At 41.5% G+C, this 27,493-nt stretch overlaps 1 protein-coding gene across 8 annotated transcripts in view; it reads left to right on the forward strand.

Moving 5' to 3' along the window:
- kdm4c (lysine (K)-specific demethylase 4C) overlaps positions 1-27,004 on the forward strand; it is a 48,543-nt gene extending 21,539 nt beyond the window's left edge. For 3 of the 8 annotated variants that reach the window (XM_080414259.1, XM_080414265.1, XM_080414266.1), the window contains 12 exons: positions 1,178-1,292; positions 2,543-2,724; positions 3,297-3,543; positions 6,220-6,296; positions 6,811-6,866; positions 7,043-7,151; positions 16,131-16,325; positions 17,010-17,180; positions 20,629-20,748; positions 23,789-23,881; positions 24,127-24,183; positions 25,657-27,004. In XM_080414259.1, the coding sequence (XP_080270385.1) occupies positions 1,178-1,292; positions 2,543-2,724; positions 3,297-3,543; positions 6,220-6,296; positions 6,811-6,866; positions 7,043-7,151; positions 16,131-16,325; positions 17,010-17,180; positions 20,629-20,748; positions 23,789-23,881; positions 24,127-24,183; positions 25,657-25,824 (1,590 nt within the window). In that variant the 3' untranslated portion in view covers positions 25,825-27,004. The remainder of the gene's footprint in view (positions 1-1,177; positions 1,293-2,542; positions 2,725-3,296; positions 3,544-6,219; positions 6,297-6,810; positions 6,867-7,042; positions 7,152-16,130; positions 16,326-17,009; positions 17,181-20,628; positions 20,749-23,788; positions 23,882-24,126; positions 24,184-25,656) is intronic. The other 5 variants (XM_080414262.1, XM_080414260.1, XM_080414261.1 and 2 more) reach the window with 5 other exon arrangements.
- Positions 27,005-27,493: the final 489 nt, after the last annotated feature.

Here is a 27,493-nt window from a genome sequence, read left to right on the forward strand (position 1 = left end):
TTACTATTCAACCTAGATTGGTGGTTTTGGTGTCAAATCTTTTGCCAAATCCAAGGTGGCATTCCAAGGTGATGTCCTAAAACAACACACATGTTGACATAAGTGCAATGTGTTGCGCTGGGATCCATTGTGAGCTTGTAGATCGTCAATTTTTTCCGTGTGTCAGTGCACAACCAAGTATAAAATATGTAAAACTCTAACCCCAACCTTAAACCTGACTAAATGCCTAATCATAACCCCAACCTAATTGTAAGCCTATTTTTGGGGCTTTTCTGCCTTCATTGATAGTACACGACAGAGAGAGAGACAGGAAACGGGGATGGAGAGACGGGGAGTGACACGGAGCAAAGGTTGCCGGCTTGGGAATTGAACCTGCGACTCGCTGTCGCATTAGAGCCTATATGTGGGATGTGCTTTAACCGCTAGGCCAGCGGCGCCCCCCAAAAATCTTTTATAACATAAAACAACCATTTCCCCTGTGAGGACCAGGAAAACAGTCCTCACAATGTCTATTTCTCGAATTCTATTATACTTTGTGTGGACATTTGGCCCCGACAAGTATACTATAGACCAATTATTTGTTTACCAACATTGAGACTGGATGCACAGGTGATTGTTTCACGCAATCAATTCTCAACCTGTTGTTTTGGGTTGCGCTGGTTTCAGCACACCCCAACCCCCTCTTGTGTGTTGGCTAGTGAGGCGCGTCCTAGCGAGACCTGATAGAATGGGTTTCATTGCGCGCATACTGGTTGCACGCATACTGGTTCTTATCAGTGTGACGTTGTCTGTTAACTCATTCACTGCCACAATTATTGCTGGCCGCGTTTGCCCACTGCCAGAGATTTTTCATTGAAAAAAAAAGTACTCAGGAGCCGAGATACAGAATTTTTAAGTTTTAAGTTAACAAGGAAGTGGATGGGAGTGTAGATCTTTAAACAATCATATCTCCTTGGTCTTTGGGTCAAATTTGAAAAAAAAACTAAAAAAAACTAAAAAAAAAATATTTTTTTTGAAAAAAAAGAAATTACGTTTTTTACGTCAGTGGCAGGATTGGTAAACGGGACAAATTACGTTTTTTACGTCAGTGGCAGTGAATGAGTTAAGGGGTCTACACACACACACACACACGCATGCGTACAGTACATGTGTTTTAATGCTACCTCTCTAATGCCAGTACCCTGCCTTGTCCGTGAAGAGGAGGACCAGTAAGAGCTGGCGTCACCCATTGAGGAAACCCACTGCCAGAGCTGTGCCAACTGCTGTTAAACAACAGACTGCCAGTGACGATGGTGGGTGCGCACGCACACACACACACACACACACACACAGACACACACACACAGACACAGACACAGACACACACACACACACACACAGTTACCTTTGCTTTTGACTGCAGACAGAAAGTAAATCTCTTAACGAATGTTGATGTTAATTGTTTTTGTGAAACATTTGTGTACAACATTACGGGGATGTACTCATTATGTTTGAAATATTGTGTAATCAATGTCGGGTAACAGTTTCTGTTCCATGAAATATAGCCTGTAAAAATGGAACCGTTCGACTCAACTCTGCTCTCCCAGCTTCATTTTTCACATTTTATCCCCCCCTCAAATGGGTTCCTCTGACGTCACTGCACACATTCAACAAGCACACACCAAACGAGATTTATCTCTCTGGTCTACCGCAGTGAAATGAACTGGGCTGTTACCCTGGTTGGAGTTTCTCAATCTGTCTTAGTGATTTTAACCACTTAGGCCCTGAGGTTGTTTTTGTAACCCTAATGATATTTATACTTCATTGCACGACGGTGTAGTACGAGGAATATAGTGCATCTGGAAGCTCACAACATGTCGCGATGCATTGTGACCTTCTAGATCTGCTATTTCTGCCCATAATGACATGCCCAAAATTGGGCCGCCCGGGGTTAAAGTGGTTAAAATTGGGGGGGAAAGGGGGAGCCCTCGGTTAACAGCTACTATGTACTCACGCACATACATGGACATGTGTGTGTACTGTATACACATACATAGTCACGCTCATCATCTTTGTGGTTGAGGAAAGAAATGAATAATTCAGCAGCCATTTTAGTTGTTTATTCCCGAGTAAGAAATGACCATGAAATGACCATTCATGGCTCTGGCTAGCTTATTTTATGATGATGAGGGTTCTCAATCATTTGGAGCAATTTTATAAACAGATAGGGCTCCATTCATTCAGGATTGATTTGTTTTTTTTTCCAAGCCACTGGAGAAATTGTTACCACATTGGATGGATTAAGTCTGATCTGGCAGTGAAGATGATTAAAAACGCAGGGAGGATGAGGCATGCTGTGTGATGGCTCTTGATATTCAGTTCACACTTTTGTCTTAGTTTGTAGAATACACTGAATTAACAAAATGTGTTAATGCGCAAAAACTAAAGTTTGTGTTCAGTGTGTCATGGATCACAGAGCCCATGATGACTGTGTTGCAAATGGGCACCAATGGGACATGTAAGTGTTTGCAATGTACTAAGATTCTACTATGTCTTAACTCAGAGCCTCCCGAGGTAAGCTTGGCGGAGGGGGAGGAGCAGGAAGTGGAAGCGTGGGCTAAGCCCCTCCTCTTCCTGTGGCAGAGCAAGAAGAGCAACTTCACTGCAGAGAGGGAGTACAATGCCAACGCAGCCACCATGCAACCGTGCTGCTCTGTCTGCACACTCTTCATGCCCTACTATCAGGTACAGGGGACCTTAAAGCCTGATTTATACTGAAAATAGCCAATCTACCTGCTGCGAATATTCCAATCTACTAGATGTGAGCTTGTAGATCCGCTATTTCCGATAGCAAATTTTCCGAACAAATCAGGCGTAACATTTTTATTGTCAGACAGATCTATATATATCTTGTAATTGATAAACCTGTAACTGATGTACCTGTGTATAGTATGAAATACCTTGAGGAAGCCAGTGTTGCTGTCAAAATGTTGGTTTTTATCTTTCTCTCTAGTCCGAAATAAACTTTTGGCACGTAAGCTATGATTGTGCGGCTACTTTGATCTTTTTTGGCCAAGTAATGCTGAAAAATGCAGAAAATCGAAACTTTCATCAGTCATAAAAAATGCCAGATCAGGTTCGGAGGCAGTGTGTAAACGCGATTGACACCACATGAGGTCGTATTTCTTATTTACGTGCTGCACATTTCTGAAGTAAAATACAGACCTGCGTGCAAGCTCTTTAACCCTAGAAAACGCCTTACTCAAAACTCTCAAGAAGCAAAGCTGATTTTCTTTTCATTTTCGCTGCTCCTTCAGAGTGAGGACAAAGCAGAGGACGGTAAGCCCGTCCCGGCCGTGTCTCCCACGCAAGCCTTGGCCTCCTCTCCCCTGGATGGCACCAGTCGGCTGGCAGTTCTGAGCAGGACCAAGCCCTTGGTACCAGAGATCTGTTTCTCCTTCGGGGAGCGGAGCTGCCCTCCCACTCCCACCAACCCTCTGCTGCAGGAGGATGGGACCTCTCCTCTGCTCTACTGTCAGGGCTGCTGCCTGCAGGTCCATGCAAGTATGTATCCACTATGTGTGTGTGTGTGTGTGTGTGTGTGTCTGTCCGTCCGCGCGCTTGCTTAACCACTTTCTGTCTGGTGTCACTGTTTTGGCCATGTCATTATAGGCGAAAAATTCCAAAATTATTTTTTATTTTTAAATTGTGAAAGTAGCCAATCTACAAGTTTACAATGAAAGAAGTTGATTACATATAACACATGCTATCATTGCACTGAGGATGGTCTACAAATTAATTAATATAAAAGTAAAGTAATTAATTCATTGTGTATGTATTATTTATACACTGGTACTTAACCACAGAACTTAGGCAAATACATACTGTATTGCCTAGATATTCAGGTTGGTTACTCAGGGCAACCATGAATGCCTTGGGGATGATTTAGTTTATCACATTCCCACGTCCTTATTTATTCACAAAGAAATAGAGAGAATTCTATCAACCATTGCGGTCATGATTGTCATGTTGAGTTCCTTCCCCAGCGAGGGTGCTAATGGTGACACACGGCAGCACTTTTGCTTGCACTGATTGGTCAGCTGTTGTCATATCAGCTCACGGGGTTATCAACCCAAGGGGTTATCACATATCACCCTCTCTGTTGGCTTATCACTCCCCTCACCCAGGGCAAAAAACCTGGGTATGTGATAAAAATACAGTACCTACAGGTACACAGTCACACTTCTATGGTGTTACCTTGTCTTGAAGTTTGTCTTTTGTGTGTCCAGTACTTTACTGGCAAATGTTTGATGGGTCTCTTCGTGAAAACGTGCCTGTGTAGTGTCTGTGAAAATGCCCTCTACCTTCTCTGCCAACCTATCCAGAGTGCAGCTTTCTTCTGCACTCATCTCTCTCTTGATGTAATTTTCAAAGGTTCAGTGGGTTTAAGTCTTGACTCTTTTCCCCTAATTTTCCTCACCCTCTCCCTTTTCGTTCCCTCGTGCACACGCGTGCATGCGTGCACACTGCACAAACACACACACAGACACTGTGGTTTGGAGTATTTTATTTCCTTCGTCAGCTGAACGCGGGTGAATCCTCTGTCTTTACCACACACACTTCCTGTCTAACAGCTGCTGCCAATGCCACAAGCCTACACGCACACGCACTTACACGCGCACACTGATACAACCCTGGAGTATACAGTACATGCACACAGACACTAATGCATAACACGTTTTCTCAATCTTTCACTCATATTCTTACAGGCCGAGATCTCTTCCCTGTCCCATATACATTTGCCAATATATCTTACACTCCAACTCGAAATTACACACGCGTGCGCGTCTGCAGCCAGTAAATCATATAGATTATAGATTATATACGGTTTATATTCAACAATTATATTTGTAGATAATAGATCATTGAAGTGCTGATATGTCATTCTGTAAAATCATATAACAGAAATGAATGACTTAATTTTATGTTTTTATTTAACAATATATAACATAATGACTGAGATGTTTTTGGTCTCAAGATATAAAAAATGTAAAACTGCTTTAGTTTTTTTGAAAATGTCAAACTAAATTACATGCCACAATCGCTCATTCTCACACGTCCCATCTCTACAGTTCAGCCCCCTGTTTCTCTGTAATTTCCAGATCTACAGTTCTTCATGTGTATTCTTCCTTATCTTTGTTAAAATCCTTCACACTCTCTTCATTCTAGTTTTGATCTCACCTCATCTCTCACTTATAAGAATGAGGGTTGGAAGAGTTTGTGTGTATCTGTGCATTTTCTTAATATAGTGTGCGTGTGTGTGTGTGGTGTGAGATGAAGGGCATATTTGACATTGATGTAAAAGTCAAATTTTTGGTTGTGTGATCAAACGATAAATATGGTCTGATGTTGCTTTCCTTCTATGTTGTTATTTGAACTCTTGAAAGGATGTAGCGGTGAGCTTGGGTTTTATATTTAGTTTGATGATGGATAACAGGAATGGAGAACACACACACACACACACACACACACACACACACACACACACACACACACACACATTAAGTATCCTGTAGGCCAAGAGAAACTCCTTTTCATTAAATGTCTGCCACCACTGACATACGTAGACGATAACTAAAGCAAAGCTGCTGCTGTTTTTCCAGCCTGTGTTTTGCTTTTGAGAGCATGTGTGTGTTACGTTGTCGAGGTTGGGCAGGACTCACCGCGTTAGCCCCTGAAGCTAATGTGTCTCACCAGAACGAGCCTGGCATGGTTGTGGCAAGCCTCAGTGACATAGAACGGTCATTGATACAAGACTGAACACTCACAGACGCATGAAAGCACTTGCAGTCACTCACACAGGCATACATAGAAGTGCACTTGAACAACCTTAACTTCTAAAATGTCATGCTTAACCTTCCCTTAACACACCCGCAATACAGACACACACACATACAGGCATTCCACAGAAATCTACATTTCCGCGTAGTCTGCAACAGGAGTCTCTTCTGCACGGAACAAACCCACCATTCTGTCAGCAGCCAATGGAAACAACAATGGGAGGAAAATGTGGTTATGTGTTTATTTGTGTCTGTATTTGTACACTTTTGTCTTTTTGAAAAATAAATGTTCTTATGGAAGGACAACTTTCAATAAGGGCAGCCATTTTCTGCCCTTTACCGTCAATCATGTATTGGTACCTTACCTTAGAACTAATTCTGATCATTGTTTATTTTTCAGGTTGTTATGGTGTTGCTGCCGAAGATGTCAGTGGAGAATGGTCATGTGATCGTTGTACGGAAGGAAGCTTCACAGCAGTACGTTTACTAACCCTAGTCCCTTGCATGGTGTTACCTTTCCTTACAGTTTGTTACCCACATCCTGCAACTATCTTATTATTTTCCTAGCGATTATTCTATGGAATACATTTAGATTAATCGAGAAGCACTTGTGTTATTTTTTACTTGTCGTTCAATGGTGTCGTGCAAAAATAGTGAAAATAGCTGATCTACAAGCTCGCATCTTGCACATCTTGTAGATCTGCCATTTTCACTACTTTTTTTAAAACACTTTTTACCTATGACTTGCCCAAAATAGGGATTGATTATTAATCGATTATTTCAAATGTATCTATTTTTTATAATCGATTAAATCGATTAGCTACTGTTGCAGCCACTACTATTAATCAAAACAAACAGGCTGGACAAATCGAGTTAGTGCCTGGGCAATCGATATAGCCATAGTCCATTAAATCCAACTCAGTCACCGAAAGGTTAAAGAAGTTCTTCTGTGGATGGAAGATTTGATGCTCCTCTCCTCTTGGTCTTTTAGGAGTGCTGCCTATGCAATCTCAGGGGTGGAGCTCTAAAGAAAACCACAGATGACAAGTAAGAGGCTTTTGTGTTATGATTAGCTGTATTTGTTCATGTGTGATCTCTTAAGCTTGTAAGACTTGAGTCATTGTTTGTGTGTTCAGATAACATTCATGCATATTTGTGTGTGTGTGTGTGTGTGTGTGTGTGTGTGTGTGTGTGTGTGTGTGTGTGTGTGTGCACGTGTGTAGGTGGGCCCACATTATGTGTGCTGTAGCTCTGCCTGAAGCAAGGTTCACAGATGAAGCCAAGAGGAGTCCCATTGACACCAGTAGGATCCCCTTGCAGAGATACAAACTGGTGAGAGCACACACACACACACACACACACACACACACACACACACACACACAGACATAGCCTTGCACACAGATCCAGTGTTGGAATTCCCCAGGTCTGTGAGGAATGGCTCAGTCTAATTAATGAAGTGTTCTCAGCACTAATTAACAATGTGAGACGAACATGCCCGCCATCAAAGCTAGATAATTAACTACTCGTGTGTGTCTGTGTGTGTGCATGCATACCCGAGTTTCTGTGCCGGTCTACCTAAATGTACTTGTGTTACTTTTTGTATCGGTGTGCATGCATGTGTGCATGTTTGCTTAATGAGAAAGCCAGTCTCAGCAGACCTGACACAGTGCCACTATAGTTAGCTCTCTGCTGCAGGCGCCATGATAGCTCAGCACAAACAGAATTGTTGGGAGATGCATATTCAAGCACAAGATGGATAGCAGTGATACAATGTTATCTTTTTGTATACAGCTTACATTTATATTTAGGAGACAAGTGTAGTATTTAAAGGGGTATTTCAGGGTTTTGATGAGCCTTTCTTGATGTGACATTTGACTTTTGTAAAGAAAAAATAACTGCCTAAAACAGAACTTGGTATTCTTCTTATAATTAAAACTCAGAATCACGTTATTGCAGGTATGCAGGACATAAAGGACAGGTTTTGGGCAAGGTGCCGAATGAAGCATAGGATGATAACCGTTAACAAAACATAGGACAATGACATTTTACACGACAAATAATATGTAAATCACTGATGGTGTCCAAAGAACAAAGTCAACCTTCAGTATCCTCCAGTGGAAATACGTATTTCATGCAAAAACTGTCCCTTCAGTACAGAAGAATTCTGCAGTCATTTGAGAGCAGTTGAATTGTGAACAGAAGCATGCCTCTAACTAGGAACAGCAGGGCCAAGAGTGAATGGTGATGTCAGAGAGAAACAAATTGTAGTGCTGCCCCATGTGACAGTAAAAGCGAGGGGCTGATGCAATGTCTTTAGAATTGCTTCCACATTCATATCAGCTGCCACTGCATTACCATGAATCATTTAAGCTCCATTTTATACTTTGTCGTACGATGGTATTGTGCGGCAAAATAGCTGATGCACAAGCTCACAACGCTGAGCATTGCAACGCGTTGTGAGCTTGTAGATCGGTTATTTCCCGCTATTTCTGGAAAATGTTCGCCTATAATGACATGCCCATAATAGGCACACCCGGTTGAAAGTGGTTAAGCGCATTCGGATGTAATAAACGACTCATTCAGTTTCCAATTCATTGTCATGTGGAGCAGCACCTGGGTTTTACATAATTGTGTTCATAACTGTTATATAAACCAGACTGTGGGAGAATAACCAGAAAACATATTAGTATTCAGTCAACATTGAAAAGCCAGGATGCGTGTTCATTTTTAAGGGTTTTTACCTTAGCCAAATTGATGGCCGGTTGCCTAAAAAGGAATGCTTTGTTTGTTTTCCTCCTTGAATATTTTAAAGTGACACTAAAAGCGTTTTCAAGATTTGCACAACTCTTGTTGGCCTCAGGCTGTACTACTGTGTTGCATATGCATTCGTTTAGCTTTCAAATCAATTTCCTGTTAATCTCCCTCCTCTGTTGCAACAATCAAAATCCAGTCCATTGGGAGAACACAACCAAGCGATACTATACGGGGGTATTGAATCAGCGAGAAGGCTGTGAATGGGGATTTCTCTCACCTTGAGGCAACTTGGGCAGCACTTCCTCCGAGTTTAACTTTAACCATGGCCCTAATCTGATTTATTTATTCTTTACATTTTTTTTTCTAAACATAACCATAAATTTACTTGGTGTAGTTTTTTGTGCAGTACACAGTCTGGGAGTAAATGCTGACTAAATTCAAGGGAAGAAGAGTTTTTGAGTTCCTCAAAAACCAGGCCTTTTGTTGAAGGTGAAATTACTTTTACCCTCTCTTCTGCTTCTGATGCTGGAACAAGCTTGGATAAGCCACAGCCAGTAGAACCCATTAAACTAGACAATACCATGTTCTTAATTCTCAATTCCTATCCCGAGCACATGCAACACCAGAGTAGATTAAAAAATACTCGGTGTATTTGTTTTTTCTCCCAATGCTGCTTGAGCTTCCGGATCTCTGAAGGCTGCAGACTCGTGCAGACTACTGCCACCTCCTGGCATGGAGAATTATTTCCTCTCCTGCAGGCCAGGCACACAAAAGTGCCATTAGCTGACCATTAGTGTGGGGTGTGTACAAAGCATGCGCACACCGATTATCTGATTCTGTACGACCATCTAACACGACTGATCTCCCAACATTAGTCTGTAGTAGACAGGACTTGTCAGTTTGGTATTCTATCAGATATTCTGTTTGTCCTGTACCCGATTAACAGAGTGGATGTGCCTGCTCTACTTTTCTGGTGTTTTGACTTCATGCCATCACAGATTAGAGACTTGTTTCTCATTTTTTTTAGCTGCAAGCTAGTATAAGCAAGCCACTCAGTCGGTCTACTTTGTCTGTTCAACATTTTCAAGCGCAAACTAAGAGCGGTTTAGGCAGAAAGCTATTTCTTATAAAATCTTAAATCGGTCGGTATAATTACAGATGAAATATGCCATGGAAGCACGATGTATTTTCAGTGCCAATGACTCTCACTGGCATTAGCAATTAGAGCTTACCATTTCTGCTCCCAATATCTCACAAATGGGTTGGGGTAGGTACAGGTCGTACAGCATTGGGAACAAAAACTAATACTGAGTGTTTTTAAGCTACTCTGGTGTTGCATGTGCCCGGGATAGGAATTGAGAATTAAGAACATGTTGTTCTCTAGTTTAATGGGTACTACTGGCTGTGCCTTATCTAAGCTTGTTGTTCCAGCATCAGAAGCAGAAGAGAGGGTAAAAGTTATTTCACGGCCTGCGGTTGGCTTGGTGTGTCACAGCCTTCAGACTTGGTCCCAGTATGTTTGATTGCAAGATGAACGTTTCAACATCAGTTCAATATGAAGTGAAAGCAACCCTGGACCTTCAACAAAAGGCAAATTGATACTATACACATTTTATGAATTAATTAAATTCTTCAGCTTGTACTTAACCAATAGCACCCACTGGAGAGTCAACACCCATGTAGTTTCACTGCTGTAAACCCAAGTGGTCCAGTGGTGCAACCAGCCTTGTTTGTTGAGGGACCCTTCTTCCCTTGAATTTAGTCAGCAATTAACCCCAGACTGTGTACCGCACAAAGGGGGGGGACGGGCCGGCGGGTGGTGCGACGTAGGTGTAACCTCTAGAAGGGTTTAAAGGGATAGTTCACCCCAAAATGACTTTTGGGTGATTAGTCACCCCATGGAGACTTGAATTCATGGATATGTTTTTGTCGCATTCCTAAGCCAATAATTTGATGACCAGCGGACCGGTAGGCAGCGGTTCCGGTAGGAGACACAAAGGAGACTCTTTGTGTCTCCTACCGGAACCGCTGCCGGTCATCAAATTATTGGCTTAGGACAAAAACAAAAAAAATCCATGAATTCAAGTCTCCATGGGGTGACTAATCGATAGGAAAAACAACAATCCCTTTAACTCATTCACTGCCACAATTATTGCTGGCCGCGTTTGCCCACTGCCAGAGTTTTTCATCGAAAAAAAAAAAGTACTCAGGAGCCGAGATACAGAATTTTTAAGTTAAAGGTAGGGTAAGTGATTTGCAATTATTCAAATAATTGCAAAATGGGTCTATGTTCTGATAGTGCTCGTTACTATAGAGTGTCCTGTCCATAGAAAGAGTCTCCATGTCTCTCCAGCTCTTTATAAAACAGAAAATGTATTTTGTAGTTTTTTTTTTTTTTGTAGTTTCATTTCCAATTTTATCCAACCAGGACAGAGAACTCAATCAGGATATAGATTAAACAAGTGAAATTGGAAGTGATGACACTAAGAAATGAGCAGACACAATTTTAACTGGAACACTATACAAATTAAGCTTAAAAATGGGTACTTTCTCCTGATTGGCTGAGATTTTGACACCTACCGAAAAATGTATTTTCTGTTTATTAAAGAGCTGGAGAGACAGGGAGACATCTGTTACTGAACAAACACTCTATAGCAATGATTACTATCAGAATATAGTATTTTAACCTTTTAACAAAATACTTTTTGTTTTAACCAAAAAATATCACTTACCCTACCTTTAACAAGGAAGTGGATGGGAGTCTAGATCTTCGAAAAATCATATCTTCTTGGTCTTTGGGTAAAAAAAATGTTTTAATAAAATAAAATATCTTTTTTACGTCAGTGGCAGGATTGGTAAGCGGGAATAATTACGTTTATTACGTCAGTGGCAGGGAATGAGTCAAAGGGGAAGACCACTCATTTTCAACATTGAACTATGTCTTTAATACACCTTAGAGCTGTTGTGTGGAAATAAGACAAAAGTCCCCCCCCTTCTGTGTTGCCTAGAAAAGGATAATTGATTGAGGTCATGTGATCAGTGACATACGCAGGGTGTACTTTTGGCTCCGCCCCCTCAGCCAAAAGTACACCCTGCGTATGTCACTGATCACATGACCTCAATCAATTATCCAGTTCTAGGCAACATAGAGGGGGGGGGGGGCTTTTTTCTTATATCCACACAACAGCTCTAAGGTGTATTAAAGACATAGTTCAATGTTGAAAATGAGTGGTCTTCACCGTTTTTTTTTTTTTTTTTTTTTTTACTTACATTTTTATCCCACGATTTTGTAACCACATTTTACACCCAGTGCCAATTGTCTATGTAATCCTGTGCACTACCTTCCCTCTGCCAACCTAGGGAGGCCAGGGCCGAGCTCATGCCTCCTTCAATACATGAGAGCCAACTGACCTTCTTATCACCTGACAGGGGAGAGTTTCCCTGGTTGGACGTAGCGCGTGGAAGGAACACGTTATTCCAACCAGTTCCTTTCCCCTCCATCAGGCGCCCCGGCTGGCCAGGGGGAGGCGTCTTCCCCTTTTTAAGTGCTAAATGGAGCTCATGCCCTTTCTCTCACGGTAGTAGATAAATACAGTGCATGCAAACCTCTAGTCGGGTTTAAGTGCTAAATAGAGCTCATGCCCTTTCTCTCACGGTAGCAGATAAATACGGTGCATGTAAACACATCTGTAGAAGGCATGGCAGGTGTCGCCATATCTCTTTGTAGCTTTGGTAGCACGACACAGATGTTATGATGAGTGTTTGTAAACGGTGAGAACCACAGACTGTGGGTGGCACTGGCACACTTTAATCTCCTGTAGTTTTGTGCAGTCCTTCATTTGTGCATCCCTTCAGCAGAGCCACGTGCAAAACAAATCTTGCGTTGTACCCATTGCCCCTGTAGCCGGCACTAGTCGCCCAACACATTCATAATTTACTGACGCGTACACACTTGCATGCGCACACGCATTCATAATTTACTGTGGGAATGTTCTTAACGCATGGCTCAACACAGGGACCCAAATACACTCTGGAGATGAAAATGGGTTAGACACACACACACACACACACACACACACACACACACACACACACACACACACACACACTACATTAGCAAATTCTCACTTTTATGCGTTACCAAACACTCACATTGTTCATGCAGATTTATAAAAACACACAACTACACACCTATAAACACACACAGGCACAGATGGAGATGTACGTTGCATGCCAGTCGTGAGTCTTGTTTGTCATCTTGGCCTGAATATGCAGACCAGACAGTCAGGTCAGTTCATCAGTGTACCGCTGTCAATAATGGAGGTGGAATAAGTCTTCATGAAATGTAGGCCAAGTTAGTCATTAAAAAAAAGTGGGTGACTTACAGTATGTGGGGGGAAAAAAGCTAAAGAACATCTCTTCAAAAGTTTACTAGGCACAGAGAGAGAAATAGTACCACAGATACATCCTCTGTGGTACTTCAGTGAGGCCGTATGGGTACTTGATAGTAGTGCTAGCCTCTGTTAATACCTTAAGGTTATAAGGCTACTAATGTTAACGTGTCAGTCTATAGTCTGTAGACATTGGAGACGGCCAAAACATGTAGGCAAGGTATGGTCAAGGTAATCAATGTAGGAAATAAAAGTACTACACATTTAATTTTGGTTACCAAATGAACTAAAAACATGGATCCTCTGTTTCTCTATAAATACTAGTAGTAAACTAGCAGGTAGATATTGCTAGTTTGTGTTTGCTAGTTATAATGCTAGTTATATAGTTCGAATTAGCGTTAATAAAAAGCACGTTTCACATTGAATAAAATTAGCCAATGTTCAGTTATAAAAGCAAACAAGCAAAGAAGGCCACTTATTTCAGGGGCTTAGCTCAGTTGGATACAGGGATTTGTAAAAGACCTTGTATTTACCACCCATCAAATACAGTACAGTCTTGCCTTAGGCTATGCTTACTTATTATTCAAATATACTAGAGATGAAAGCTCCTAGGGCTCTTTTTAAAAATGCAGGTACCACTGTATGCTCACATACTACTGTATATACGGTGTTATGAGAGTTTATATACGTTATCATCAGGCCTTTTTATCTGCTAGCTTTTGTATTTACAAGCCAGCTAGATCCCATTTGAGCCCACTTGCCAGCAGAGCACATTCCCCAAGAGAGGTCCTCTAAATATAGGCCTATTTCATGCTTCCATGTACGGAGATACTGTATAAATACGGCTTCAGTGGAATTAGATTAATGAATAAATTCAACTTGAAAGAAACGTGAAGCAACTTGACAAGAGAGAGAAAGGCAGGGGTTGGGGAAAGGGAAGGGTGAAAAGAGAGAGTAAGAACAGTGGATGGGTCTCGTATGAGGGGAATACTGAAGGAAGGAGAGAGCTGTGATGGGGGAGAAAAGAGTGAGCCGAGAGAGTAGGGTTATAATGGGGGGGAATGCCGTCATTTTTTCCCCTTAGTGGGAGAGCAGAGGATAAGAGGGTGAAAGATGCCACAGCAGAGGAAATGGACTTGATGGGCTGTTTGGTGCAGAAAACCAGCAGTAGTTTGAGAAATGCGGGCATGAGTGTTTGTGTGTGTGTGTGTGTGTGTGTGCACATCGTTATATGTACTGTACCGACTCGAGAGCAGTTGTCTAATGTCTACCACTCGCTGACCTCCAAGATGACAAAAAAAAAACACCACAACACAGAGGCACTGTAGCACTGGCTCTTGTGTAAACCTCAAATGATGTCATCCGATTGGGTCTTATTTGAGGGTTCCCTTGCACTGTGGCGAGAAATAACATGTTCTTTGTGACTGTTTCGGCTGGGGTCATCTCCCCCTTGTCTTTCTCTCACCGACTATTTCTATTTCCCCTGTCTCACTCGCCCAGTGGTCTCAACACATTGTTTACTTTGCTGTATCCAATAACAGAGAGCCGAGCAGACTGAACCAGTGATTATTTGGAGCACGCAATAGGCTAGATTTAGTATTATGCCTTTTGTGTTTGGTAGCATAAAATGCAGATTTTGGTCATGTGAGGTGTGTGGAATTTACCAAATGGGAACAGGGACTTTATAGTAACATGTGTTTTTTTTAAGGTTTTCAGGGCATACATTAAATAACAAAGCACTTACAGATGTTATAATAATTGGTCAATAGTTCCTCATCAGCGCTTGAAATCAGATCTGTTATTACTCACACTTGACCTTGTTCCCAGGTCTAAACATTGTATACTGTATGTTTGAGTTTCCTTGACTACTGTACAACAGAGGAATTGATGACCACTTTATTTATGCTTTTGTCAGTAAACATGCTACAAAATTGGCCAGTCTTTAAACCTGCAACATAACATGTCACAAATGTGCAACAGTTAATCGAACTGATCGATTTAATTTATTATAAAAAATGATTTCAAAAGTATTATTATTAAAAATAATCCACAAAAATCAACCAAAGCAATCGATGAAATAATTGTTAAGAAGATAGTGGCAGACATACAAATATAGATTTTTTTTTTGGGTAGACCTTATGAATCCCACGGAGACAACTCACAGAGCTGATAGTCTGAAGACTCATCTCTTGTTCAGACTGCCTCAGTCCCTAGCACTTCACTTTTCTTCTTGATGCTACTTTATTATGCAGATATATCTTGGTTACTTGTCTTGCTTTGTGTCTTAGTTTTGTTTTCTCTCGACCACAAATTTTAAGTGATGGTTTAGATGGCATGTTGTTTAGACCGATGCTCGGTTCATTGTTTACCTGTCGTCCAAGCTTCTTTTAGGCATTAAACTGTTCTCTCGGCACTCTACTTATGTGACTCTTTACCGTTGTTTATTGGCTAGAGCTCATCCTTACTCTGCTTAATTCCGATGTCGCACTTATAAGTGCGAAATCGCTCTGGATAAGAGCGTATGCTAAATGCCTAAATTGTCATTGTAAATTGATGGCTGCGCAGATGGTTATGATGAGCACTTCTGGAGGAGCAGTTAGGGGTTGCTTAGGGACACTTAAGACACATAAAGTAGACTGGGGCCGGGAGGCCATCCAGGGACCTTCTGATTACCAGACGGCCACTCTACCCATTAACCCATTGATACCTGGAACGCATCTGTGTCACTTTAGATTTCTTTAGGCTATTCAAAAATAGCAGATATACAAGCTCATAGCGCGGCACCGAGTGCCGCGCTATGAGCTTGTAGATCTGCTATTTTTGAAAAATCGAGGGGAAAAAAAACGTTTTTTTTTTTTTTTTAATTGTTAGGATTTAGAAGACCTTTCTAGAATCTTCTCAGGTCTTAATGGGTTAAGCTACAGCTGCCCAATGCTGTACCATAGCCTGCTCAGCCACCACCACGGCATGCAGAAATGTACATGGTGTGTGTCCTTAACTAGTTTTCTTGGTTTCCAGTCCCATTGTCAACTCATTGAGTTAGCTTGGATACATTTTATATCCTTAAGACTTACGTTTCTATTGAGGTGATTGGAGAATACAAGGCCTTGTTTTGAGAGTACCTTTATTTATTTTTTACATGCGTTTCTGTATTCTTTTGCAGAAGTGCATCTACTGCCGTAAGCGCTGTGCGGGGAAGCGGCAGACGGGAGCTTGCATCCAATGCTCATGTGGTCGATGTCCTACCTCCTTCCATGTCACCTGTGCCCATGCTGCTGGGGTAACCATGGAGCCTGATGATTGGCCATATGTCGTGTCAATCACCTGCCACAGGCACCAAACGCGTATCTCCTCAGCTGTGAGTGATGAGTGTGTACTTGTTATGAACCAAATTGTGCTTTGCAAAGTCATAAACTCATCAAAGTATAAACTCTTAATAATCTCATTTGTAAACGGGGGCCAAATCAGGTTTTATTGTAATAGTATTTTAACTCATTCAGTGCCAGACTTATTTATAATTTTTTTTAAAAAGTCATTGCGACCTCCTGTTCCCTTTATTCCAGTTTGAAAATAGCATGTCTTGGCCAAAAATACATAGTAAAAAAAGATACAAAAGAGATACAGGATTTTTAAGTAATAAGTTAACCAAGAAGTGAATGGAGCAGTAAATCGTCAGATCACAATATCTTGGGTTCTGCTTTTTTATTTTATTTTTTTCAAAAACAGACTTATTATACGTCAATGGCGCTCAGGGCAATTGAAACATCGAACGTATTATACGTCAATGGCACTGGATGAGTTTAGCAAATCAAATGTAATAAAGTGCTCTATACTGTACTGTAAACTTCATTGAATAAGTTAATCTGTCCTGTCCTGTGTAAACTAGGGTGTAGTCATATAATAATTGGAAATTCAAGTCTATGGACAGATGCAGGACTTCATTAGAGAATTTGGCCTTTTTGTATCAAAGAATTATTTGTAGTCGTTACTGAATAGCTAGATAATGTAATATCTCGTGTGTGTGTGTGTGTGTGCATGCCAGAAGCAGCATGCGCGGCAGGTTGCCATCTCGCTGGGGCAGACGGTGATCTCCAAACACAAGAACCTTCGCTACTACAGCTCCAAGGTCACCCAGATCACCTCTCAGACCTTCTACGAGGTCATGTTCGATGATGGCTCCTTCTCCAATGACACCTACCCAGAGGATATAGTGGTGAGGATATCGTTTCTTTGGAGGACTATTGATTCAAATATTTTATAAATGATCACATCGGTGTTGTCATAACTGAAACACAAAATGGCTTGTTTTAGTGCCATGACACATAGCTGCCAAAACTGAACAAAGGTTTCTGTATTATTAAATTGTTTAGCTCTAATTATAATCAACCGCTCACTTGACATGTGGCATGTCACGTGATGTGACAACTTAAAGGAGAATTCCGGACATTTTAAGTGTTGTCTTTGATGTGTCGTTACTCACCTACCGACGTAAAAAGTGGCATTGTTTTTTTCCAGAGATTCCCCTGTCGTCATTTTTTCAACCAACTCCGTTGTCATAATGGGAGCGCGTGGCTTAGGGAAATTCGTCTATTATAACCGATGCAAAGTTATTTTTTTTTCTACTACTACTCATTGTAGAGTCTCATGATAGTCAAACATGCGCTGAAAGTTCCTGAGAGGCTAGCGCTACTGCCGAACGATTTAACACTGGTTGCTTGTTTCTCTACCTGGCAACACCAAGTTGCCAGGTTCTGGAGAGAAACAAGCAACCAGTGTTAAATCGTTCGGCAGTAGCGCTAGCCTCTCAGGAATAGCTGCGGGATAATGACTGACTTGACGCTTCTGGATGGAATGAAATTAATGGATTCCTTCATGTAGTTCTAGTCTGAACTGATGAAACCTCTAGAGCTATAAAAGAACAGTGGTCTCTCACACACACACACACACACACACACACACACACACACACACACACACACACACACACACACACACACAGCTATTATACTTGCAAGCACATTCCTTTAATTCCATAGGCATTGATTGCATTCATTAACCTCCTAAGGGCTGCATTCAGAGTTTAGATAAGCACACACAAGGGGTAATTAATACTGATTTTGTTCAGAGATGTTCTCTACTATTCAGACTTTGGTAACATCACCTGCACACTTGGCACCCCAATAGGCATATAATGTGCACAGGGTGGGTCGATATATCAGCCCCACATTTATCTCTGCAATGTGTTGGAAGCCCTTAGCCTGAACTTTCTCAAATACCAAGCCTTTAATATTAACATTCATCAGGTCATTTATCATGTGTCATTATTCCTAAGAATATAGGCCCCCTCCCTGTGCATGAGATAAACATCTGTACAGAATCTTTCAGAATGTGTGTTTTGGATTGTCTCACGTTACTTATGGACGTGTGAGCCAGCTCTGAATCAAGCCCCAAATGTCTTCCGTGGTTTTCATGTAGCCACACCTTCCAAGTTTTGAGCTATGAACATCTGGAGAACTTTCCATGCAAATGGACTGGTTCAAAGTGCCATGGAAAAAGTGCTACCGTGTGGATTGGTCAACCTTGCAGCATACAGTACATGCAAAATTAATATGTACGAGATGTGAGGCATTTTCTTGCGTGGTCCATTTAACTTTAGCTATTGTAGTTGCTGTTACCAAATGTTTCTGGGAGCCGAGGACCAGAAATGCACGGAGAACCCAGGAGCAGAGACTCAGACACAGCAGTATAGATGCGTCTTTACTGAAATAACACAAGATACATGAAGATACAGAGAAAAGTAGGAATGAGCTGCCCTTCACACCATCCTTTTATACCCAACATATCTATAAATACCTGGTTATTTCTGTCCTATCGATATGACCTCCTCCCACCCTTCTAGAATCTTCGAGAAGCTTCTACCAAGTGAGCCTCATGCACTGATGTCATCTTAATATCCCAGAATAAACCATTAAGCAATCTTCCATCAAGCCTGGCGCCTCGTTCTATTATGTTTTTGACAGGTTCCTCTGGGTTGGGATTAAGTTCTCCCATCTCGGGTTATGGTGAACTTGGCTTCACCGTGATCTTGGCTAACCCAGTGAAGCCATTAGGCACACGCTCCCATCAAATCATGGTTGACTAATATTGCATTGTCATTGTTTACCCAGGTTTGTTGCCAATTTCTGGTGAACTGAGTTGCAACAACCTGGCGTTTCTCGTAACTTGAAGACGCCTTCCCAGCTGCAAGTTCCCCAAATAGTGAAAGACAATTCATAGTGCCTAAGGGGTGTTTTTGCCAAGACCAGTGTCAGCCCAGCTAACCATGATAACCTCTTGGGAGTTCATGTTTTCCCTGAAACGAGATATGACGCCCACAGGCACATGCAGTATGGCCCTGAACTCCTATTTTAATATCCCTTGTATTACAGTTTCTAACCTTTTTGTGTTCTAACAATAGTCTAACATGTGGGCATACATAGTTTATGACTGTCACATCATGCCCGAATGGTCACAAACATCTACATAAAACAACTTCACTATGGATGCAACAAACATAATGTATTGTATATGGATTGGACAATATCCAGTACATGCAATACATGACAGAAAGGTTATTTAACGCAGTGGTTCTTAAAGTGGGGTCCGGTTCCAGCAGGGGGTCCCCAGCAAAATGTGTTAATACAGCATCACAATATTTTTTTAATAACTTAATCCATATTCTATACATTGGCTATTCAAAAGTAGCAGATATACAAGCTTGTACATCTGCTATTTTTTTTCTTTCTTTTTCCTAAATTTAGAGTAGCCAATAATTTTTTACTCCCTCCCCCCCCCCCAATTTAGTCATGCCAATTAATTCCTCCCCACACACATATCATCTACATCTGTAGATGTAGGTCTTCAGGGCTGTCTTGTAGACTGTGTCGCCGTAGCGAGGCGAGGGAACATCAAGGGGACGTTCTCCTCTTCCAGTTGTTACTGGGGGCAACTTCATCCAGCGTAAACGCACTGTGTTGAAGATATTCACGTCAATCTGAGGCCTGTCGCCGTCACAGAATCCTCCAAAGCTGTACACCTTGTGCTCTACTGCAACAGCAGCATGACCGGACCTTTCTGCTTCTCCAGTCAGCACCGTCCAGCAGAACATTTGGCTATTATGAAACATTTTAAAAGTATATAATAGGGCTTAAGTGGTTAATGTGAGGAGCACAGCTGTAACCATATCTAATGGTCACTCGGGTAGGAAACTAAATATTATCAAACTATTAGTGCCAGCGACCTATAATAAAGCGACCTATAATAATAATATACCTGTAGGCGATAAGGAACCTATCCAAAGCAAAGTTCCCCCCCCCCTCCCCTTATATTGCTTCCAGCACCCCCCAATATTCTCTAAACGCCCCCTGGGGGTTGTACCGCCTGTTGAGAAACACATATATTAGAGCATACCACCTCACTGACAAGAAAGAGTCTCCACTTCATTTTAGCCAGACAGTCAGATTTCCCCAGTCTTTTCAAATGGAGTGAGAAAACAATACTGGCGCTATTATCTAGTGTTGGCTAACCTTATTGTCACCCTAAACCTAATGTTCACAATTGGGAGCATTTTGGCACAAAGACGCACACAGACTAAGCATTATTCTCCTTTCTTTCTTTTACAGAGCAGAGATTGTGTGAACTTGGGTCCTCCAGAGGTGGGAGAGGCTGTTCAAGTCAAATGGCCTGATGGACTGTTCTATGGGGCCAAATACCTGGGCTCCAATGTCTCCTATATGTACCAGGTACGCACGCACACATGCATTCTCACAGCCAGTACCACATGACGTGAGCAAGCATGCAAGTGCAAACGCAACACACCTCTCCATTAATATGTACATGGTGTCCTTTGATACTCAGAGGTTGGCAGAGAATGTTGCAAACCCAGCAGATGGTCAGGAACACTGCAATAAACCTCTTGACCGCCGTCAGAATCCACCTGACTCGGCTGACGTTATCAGGTCTATGTATAGAGACAGGTGGAGCCTCAGAAAGGGATAGTGAGTGAGTGAAAGAAAAGCAGACGAGGGTACCGAGGCAGTCTTAAGAAGATGTGCCAGATGGGAGGATGAAGAAAGGAATGGGGCAGATTGATTGGAGCAGTGGTGAGAAAAGAAGAGGAGAGCTGTGGGCAGAGGGGAAGGACGTGAAAGAGGGAGGAGATAGACAGATCGGAGCAAATGCACATAAGGAGAGTGTAGAGCGGAAGAGGATGGGTAGAGGGGTGGAAAGAGCGAGAGGTGGGGGGATGAAGAGGAGGTGACAATCTGCATTATTCAAACACGCTGAAATATTAACTAAGCCAAGATGTCAGGCTGCTTCCATTTAAATCTTTATTTAGTTTAGCTGGGCGTCAACCATTAGCTATGCGCAAATGCATTTCTGACGCACACACACTGACAAACACCTAAAGATGGAGCGGGTTTTAGAAATGGGCCAATCTCAGAAAAAGACAGGAGCTCTTCTTTGTTCCTTTTGTGGTTAAATATGAAACTAGAAAGGGATGATCCACCAGAGCACATATCTGTCAGGTTGGGTTGCCTAGCTAGGGTTGTGTAAGTAAGTCGGTTGCAGCCGTCAGGAGTCAGGACCCGCATTTCTATAACATAAGGTGTAATCTTTGCCTTTGCCAGTTAAAGTGCTTTTTGGAGGTGTGTTCTATAGAGACTCCTCAACATGCAATTCCAATGTTATGGTTGATTTGGATGCTGCGTTCATGATATATGGCATTTTCTGTAAGAAATGGGCACCTCCCACTAATTTCAGAATCCAATTATGGGCAAACGGTATGTGATATCAATACCCTGTGGGATGCTCTTTGTCACATGACTTCCGAGATCATTTGTACCAAATGGGCCCCAATGTAGAGCTTTAATCGGGGGAAAAACTGTTTTAGCCCGTCAAAAGTTTGGACCGAGCCCAGACGGAAGCCCGAGAAATGTGTGACAAACTGGGCCCGGGCCGAGAGCCTGACATATGCTTCATATAATATACAATGTTGCTGGCCGCCATGGAATTGATCTAATTAGGCTAATATCAAAACAAGCGGCTTAAGGGGGAAATGATCGGCAGCTGCTCTTCAGTTGTTCCTGGGTCCTAGTGTCCTAGGTAATATGAAAGGCGATTAGGCTGCGCTGCTATTGTGAATGTAGCCCATAAATGTACAGCCCGGCCCGAAGCCCGACAAATATGTATCTGCCCGACGGGCGTGGGCAGAAATTTTAAGCTCTACCCCAATGGTCCATTTGGTTCCATTTGTACACTCTGAGTTTTGGGGGGCTGTGACCCTAATACACCACACTGGCGGTCCTGTTTGAGAACCCCTGTTCTAGGGCAACCAAGATAAATGGGTTTTCTCTCAACAGACATGTATGTATACAAACAATGGCTATGCCTATCATACACATTGTTCAAGCGAACATCGGGTGGATTAAGGGCTGGATGTATTGAATAGATTTTCTAAGTAAATAAAATAATATGTAGCCTTTCTACTGTGCTATAAATGGGGAGGTAACTTGTAGCGGTTGTGTATGTTTCCTCCCATAAAAAATATTTATTGTAGAAATAAAAATGTTGTCACATCTCTAATCTCCACTTCTAAACAAACCTGGTATCGTTGGAACCCTGTTTTCCTTGAGAGAGCTTTTCACCTCAAGACATCTTGTATAGCTCAGGGAAACCATAAGCTGCCAAAATGTGTTTGTTCTGCATTTTAAAGCACTCCCCTGCTCGACTTCTCATTTATTTTGACCCTGCGGGGATTTTGCCATAGTGTGCTGCGCAAACGTTCAAGGCATGGTGCTGACTTCCACAATGTGCTGATCTCCCCGCCCCCTACTGAACCTGCCACTTAGTGCCAACTCTACCAATTCGCTGCTGTGTCAATCTTCCAAATCCAACAGTTTTGCTGGCGATAAACATGAACATTTTCTGCCCTCAAACTAGAGGCCTAAGAATTTAAAAGCCCTGCTAGCAGCTCTTAAGAGGTTGCGATGTTCCTAACAACTCCGGTAGTAGTTTTAACACATTGAATGCCAGAGTTATTTCAGATTATTTAGCTGTTTTATGCCAGAGATTTTTCATTGAGAAAAAAAAAGTACTCAGGAGCCGAGATACAGAATTTTTAAGTTTTAAGTTAACAAGGAAGTGGATGGGAGTCTAAATCTTCAAAAAATCATATCTCCTTGGTCTTTGGGTCAAATTTAAAAAAAAATATGTTTTTTTTTTGTTTGTTTTTTCAAAAAAATCATATATGCGTTCTTGGCAAGCAAGTGATGGATTCTAAAGAACGCATATATGCGTTCTTGGCATTCAATGTGTTAAACACATCTTGTTTGGGACCAAAGTGTTAGATGGGCAAATTCCATGGCAATCCAGCCAGTATATTTGATATCTTGTTTGAGATTAGAAGTGTTAGACAGAACATTGCCAAATGCCAATCCTTAGAGCCATGCAGCTAGCGGGGCTAAAACATGGATATATTTTGATTGCAGCAAAAGGAATTATCAAAGAATAAACCATAAAACTAATTAAAACATTGAGAGTATTGTCAAAAGCTAAATAAACGCATGCATTGAATCAGCCCATTGAGAGCAAGCTCTCTTTTTTCGAGGATGCCTTTCTCACACCATGTAAAGTTATAAAATTTGATAGATATAATGAAAACAATAAAAAAAAAAAACATATGCAGAAAACCCCCCAATTAAAAACAAATCACAGATGCAGATAAATAAAAACAGGCTTAATAAGTGGAGAGTTTTTTTTTGTTGTGTTCTCTCACTGTAGGTGGAGTTTGAGGATGGGTCTCAGGTGCTGGCAAAGAGGGAGGATGTTTATACTTTGGACGAAGACCTGCCTAAAAAGGTGAAGGGTAGACTTGTAAGTGTCACAGTCTGTACTGTAGTCTACTGTTTGTACAGCCCATAAGCATGTTAAAATGTAGATCTAATTGGCTTGGGCGGTATCAAGGTGTTACGGTATACCAGGATATTTAGAAATAGACACGGCATCGTGACAATATTGACTCGTATAACTTTTATGTTGAGATGACTTCTTCCAACTACAAAAATCAGTTTCTTAGCCACATGATTTTATTCAACTGCCAGTCTGCCACCACCTTTCAGACCACTGATGTGTCGGCATCCGCCGCGGCAACATGTGTCATCGGCTCCTCCAGCAAGGTATGCTGAACCTACGGAGGGAAGAAGGGCGCATATTTCCCATCTGTTCATTTTTCAATGGGCCATAATTATTTAACCCTTTAAGACCTGAGGCCATTCTTAAAAATGTTTTCTAAATCCAAACAGATTTTTGAAAAAAATCCTCAAAATATTTTTTCCACGATTTTTCAAAAATAGCAGATCTACAAGCTCATATCGCGGCACTCGGTGCCGCGATATGAGCTTGTATATCTGCTATTTTTGAATAGCCAAAGACATCTAAAGTGACACAGATGCGTTCCAGGTATCAATGGGTTAAACCCAGCCAGACTTATTTATTCATACGTTTATTTGGGAGGGACAGCACATGTTAATGAACGCCACACATACAATGCAATGTAATAAATATGCCGGATTTAGCAAGGATGCTAATTTCCACCCATAGTCCCCATACAGAAGACAAGCAACATTACAAAAAGAGTACGTAAACATTACTAAGAGTGTTCAAACAGAAGAGAAGAAAGCTAGGATAGTTTCGCGTAGTCAGCCATATTGGAGATCTCCCCCTAGTACCTTCCAATGTGTCTGGTGACATCTATATTGAACCATTAAGACCTGAAGCCGATTCTACAAATGCCTTCTAAATCAGTAGCTCTCAAACTTTTTCGTGCCAAGGAGGACCCCCAAAATGATATTGTATTTTGCCGCGGACCCCCCCCATCTGAAAATGTTTTGTGGCAGGGAGAATCCAGAAGAGAAGATTTGTGTTAGAAAATTCAAAAATGTCAAAAAGTTTCAAACACTTTTCTTGTAAATCTTTCTTATAAATAGCAGACGTACAAGTGGTTCCATTTTTGTGAATCACTGTTCTAAATCCTAGATATAGATAGCTAAAAACTAAAAAGACACAGATGCTTTCTCTGTTTTGATGGGTTAAGTGTACATGGGGCTAGAACACCAGAGAAAACAGCCACTAACAAACCTACACCTGCGGCTTTGAAAACCAATCGTACTGGACCAATATGAAGGACTGCCCTACAGTCTTTGTATTGGTTCTGCAAAGCTGAATTTATTTTTTAATCTCAAATTTTTTCCACCCAGTTCAAGCCCCTACATTGAATTTAGATGTCACCAGACGTATTGGTAGGCAAAGAGACTACTACAGTAGTCTTAGTAGGCTTATAGACTATATTAGACACAGATGCTACAAGGACTTCTATCACCAGCTGCTCAGCTCATGTTTTTTCCTCTTTTCTTTTTTTTAACACAAATATATAACGTCATATAACATATACGCCGGAGAAATGTCAGGTAGGTATGAAGGTACAGTATGAGAAAATGGATACCGCCCAAACCTAAGATCTACACCCCTCACCTTATAAACACTGTATAAACTGCTATAAATAATTATCAAAAATATATATATTTAGACTCAGCACTGACATCATTGACTTTTCTAATTTCACTTGCCTTTTTCTGTCTCTGTCTCTCTAGTCCACGGCCTCCAGTATGCGGTTCCAGGACACCTTCTTCACCACGCAGGGTGAGAGGAAGAGGCAGAGAACTCCCAACTCACGCTTCCAGAAAGACTACGTGGCTCTGTCCGACCTCCGTACCGCCACCAGAAACACGTGGGAGCCGCGCAACTCCAAAGGGAAATGAGGAGCTACGTTATTATGCCTGATTTGGACTCTGTTTGCGCAATGTGGCGCTCACCGAAAATAGCAGATCGACGCGTTGAGCTTGTAGATTTCTGGCTATTTCCGGTGTGCGACACCAGCGTGCAACCAAGTATAAATTAGGCCATAGAAAGCAGAGAGAGGCTAAAGATCAATGACAAATGAATGCACTGTGTAGAGGGTGGATGTAAATGGGAAATGTACTGTTTATCATGTTTGTGTGCGTGCTTGTGTGCGTGCGTGTACGCGCGCATGCTGAAGCATCTGCGTGTAGAATCCAGGTCCATCTTAGCAACTATTTGCCCATTCAACCTCTGATTGCAGGAAAGGTTTCAGAACCTCTAAGGAATGGGTCTGGTGGATAAGATGTCCATTAGCATAATGTGTGTTGGTGTCTGCTAATTAGTGGGTAAAGTGTTAAGCCAGGAGGAGGATTTTGATTGGACTGGTGATCTGAACCGGGTGTATCGTGGCCCATGGTTGCTCAGTGCTTTCACATCTGTCAGGGAATTAAAAAAATAAAATGAACAAAACAAACAAAAAAAAAAGCTTATATTTGTCACACCACCTTTTTTGAAACGAGATGTTTTTCATTTGTAAATGACGATTTAAAAATCCTGAGATTTTTCTAAATAGCGTCACCTACAGTAGACTTTTGGGGGTCTGTTTTCTGTCAGTTTTTATTATTTAGACTATTTCTGCACTTTGCGTGTTGTATTTTCATCCCAGGTCCTGCTGTTCCGCATGTTAAACATCATTATGCTTCTGATGGGTTGTGCCCCAGTAATCTGCTGTGGCTTCCTCTCCTTCCATTCTTTTCATCCATTCATTAAAAAACATTTTTATATCCAAAATAATTATTTTGGGTTTTTGAAACTAAATTCTCATTTGACAAGGAACGAATTTCCGTACCGTATTTCATTTCATTATTCTCTTAAATTGATGTAATGGAAAAAAAGAGAAGGATAAGAGGCCATGTTAGACTATTGAAATGCATTCACTACCTGTCACTTTTTTAAAAGAAACTCTACTGACATGTGTTGAATCACTTTGTTCAAATTATTTAAGTTAATATCTGTATTTATTTTTGGCTTGCTATAGGTAACGTATTGTTAACTGCTGTAAGAAAAACAAAATAAAAAACATCCATGTTTGCTTTTCTATTAACTCGTTATTCGTGTCAATTATTTAGAAGGTGTAGGTTAATACTGTAGGAATTAAACCAGAAAATGGAATGGTTGTGATCCTGAAAACTACGGTAGTCAGCAAAATTTGTTATGAGTGACTACTTACTTTCTCCTGAATATCAGCAACAGTGTTTGAGTGCAAATTGTAGTTAAAAACAAAACAAACACATGGGCTCACCAACTGGATGTTAAGAGTTGGGGAAAGGACAATGTAATTGGGTAATATTTTGCACATACCCAGAATTTCTCCTCTATTAATCCATCCGAACTATCAGAAGTGTGCTGCTACTGAACAGCACCCGGGGAGCAGTGGTTGGTTATAGTTTGACAGTTTGACAGGATGCCGGGATGAATCAGAAACCTTCCATTCCCATGTAGCAACTCTACCTCTTGAGCCAGTGCTGCCCCAGGAGTGATCATATCCCTTCCCACGCTGACCAGCCATCTTCACATTGTTCTTATTTT

The sequence above is a fragment of the Gymnoscopelus braueri genome (genome assembly GCF_963280865.1).
Source record: "Gymnoscopelus braueri genome assembly, chromosome: 2".
Lineage (NCBI taxonomy): Eukaryota > Metazoa > Chordata > Actinopteri > Myctophiformes > Myctophidae > Gymnoscopelus > Gymnoscopelus braueri.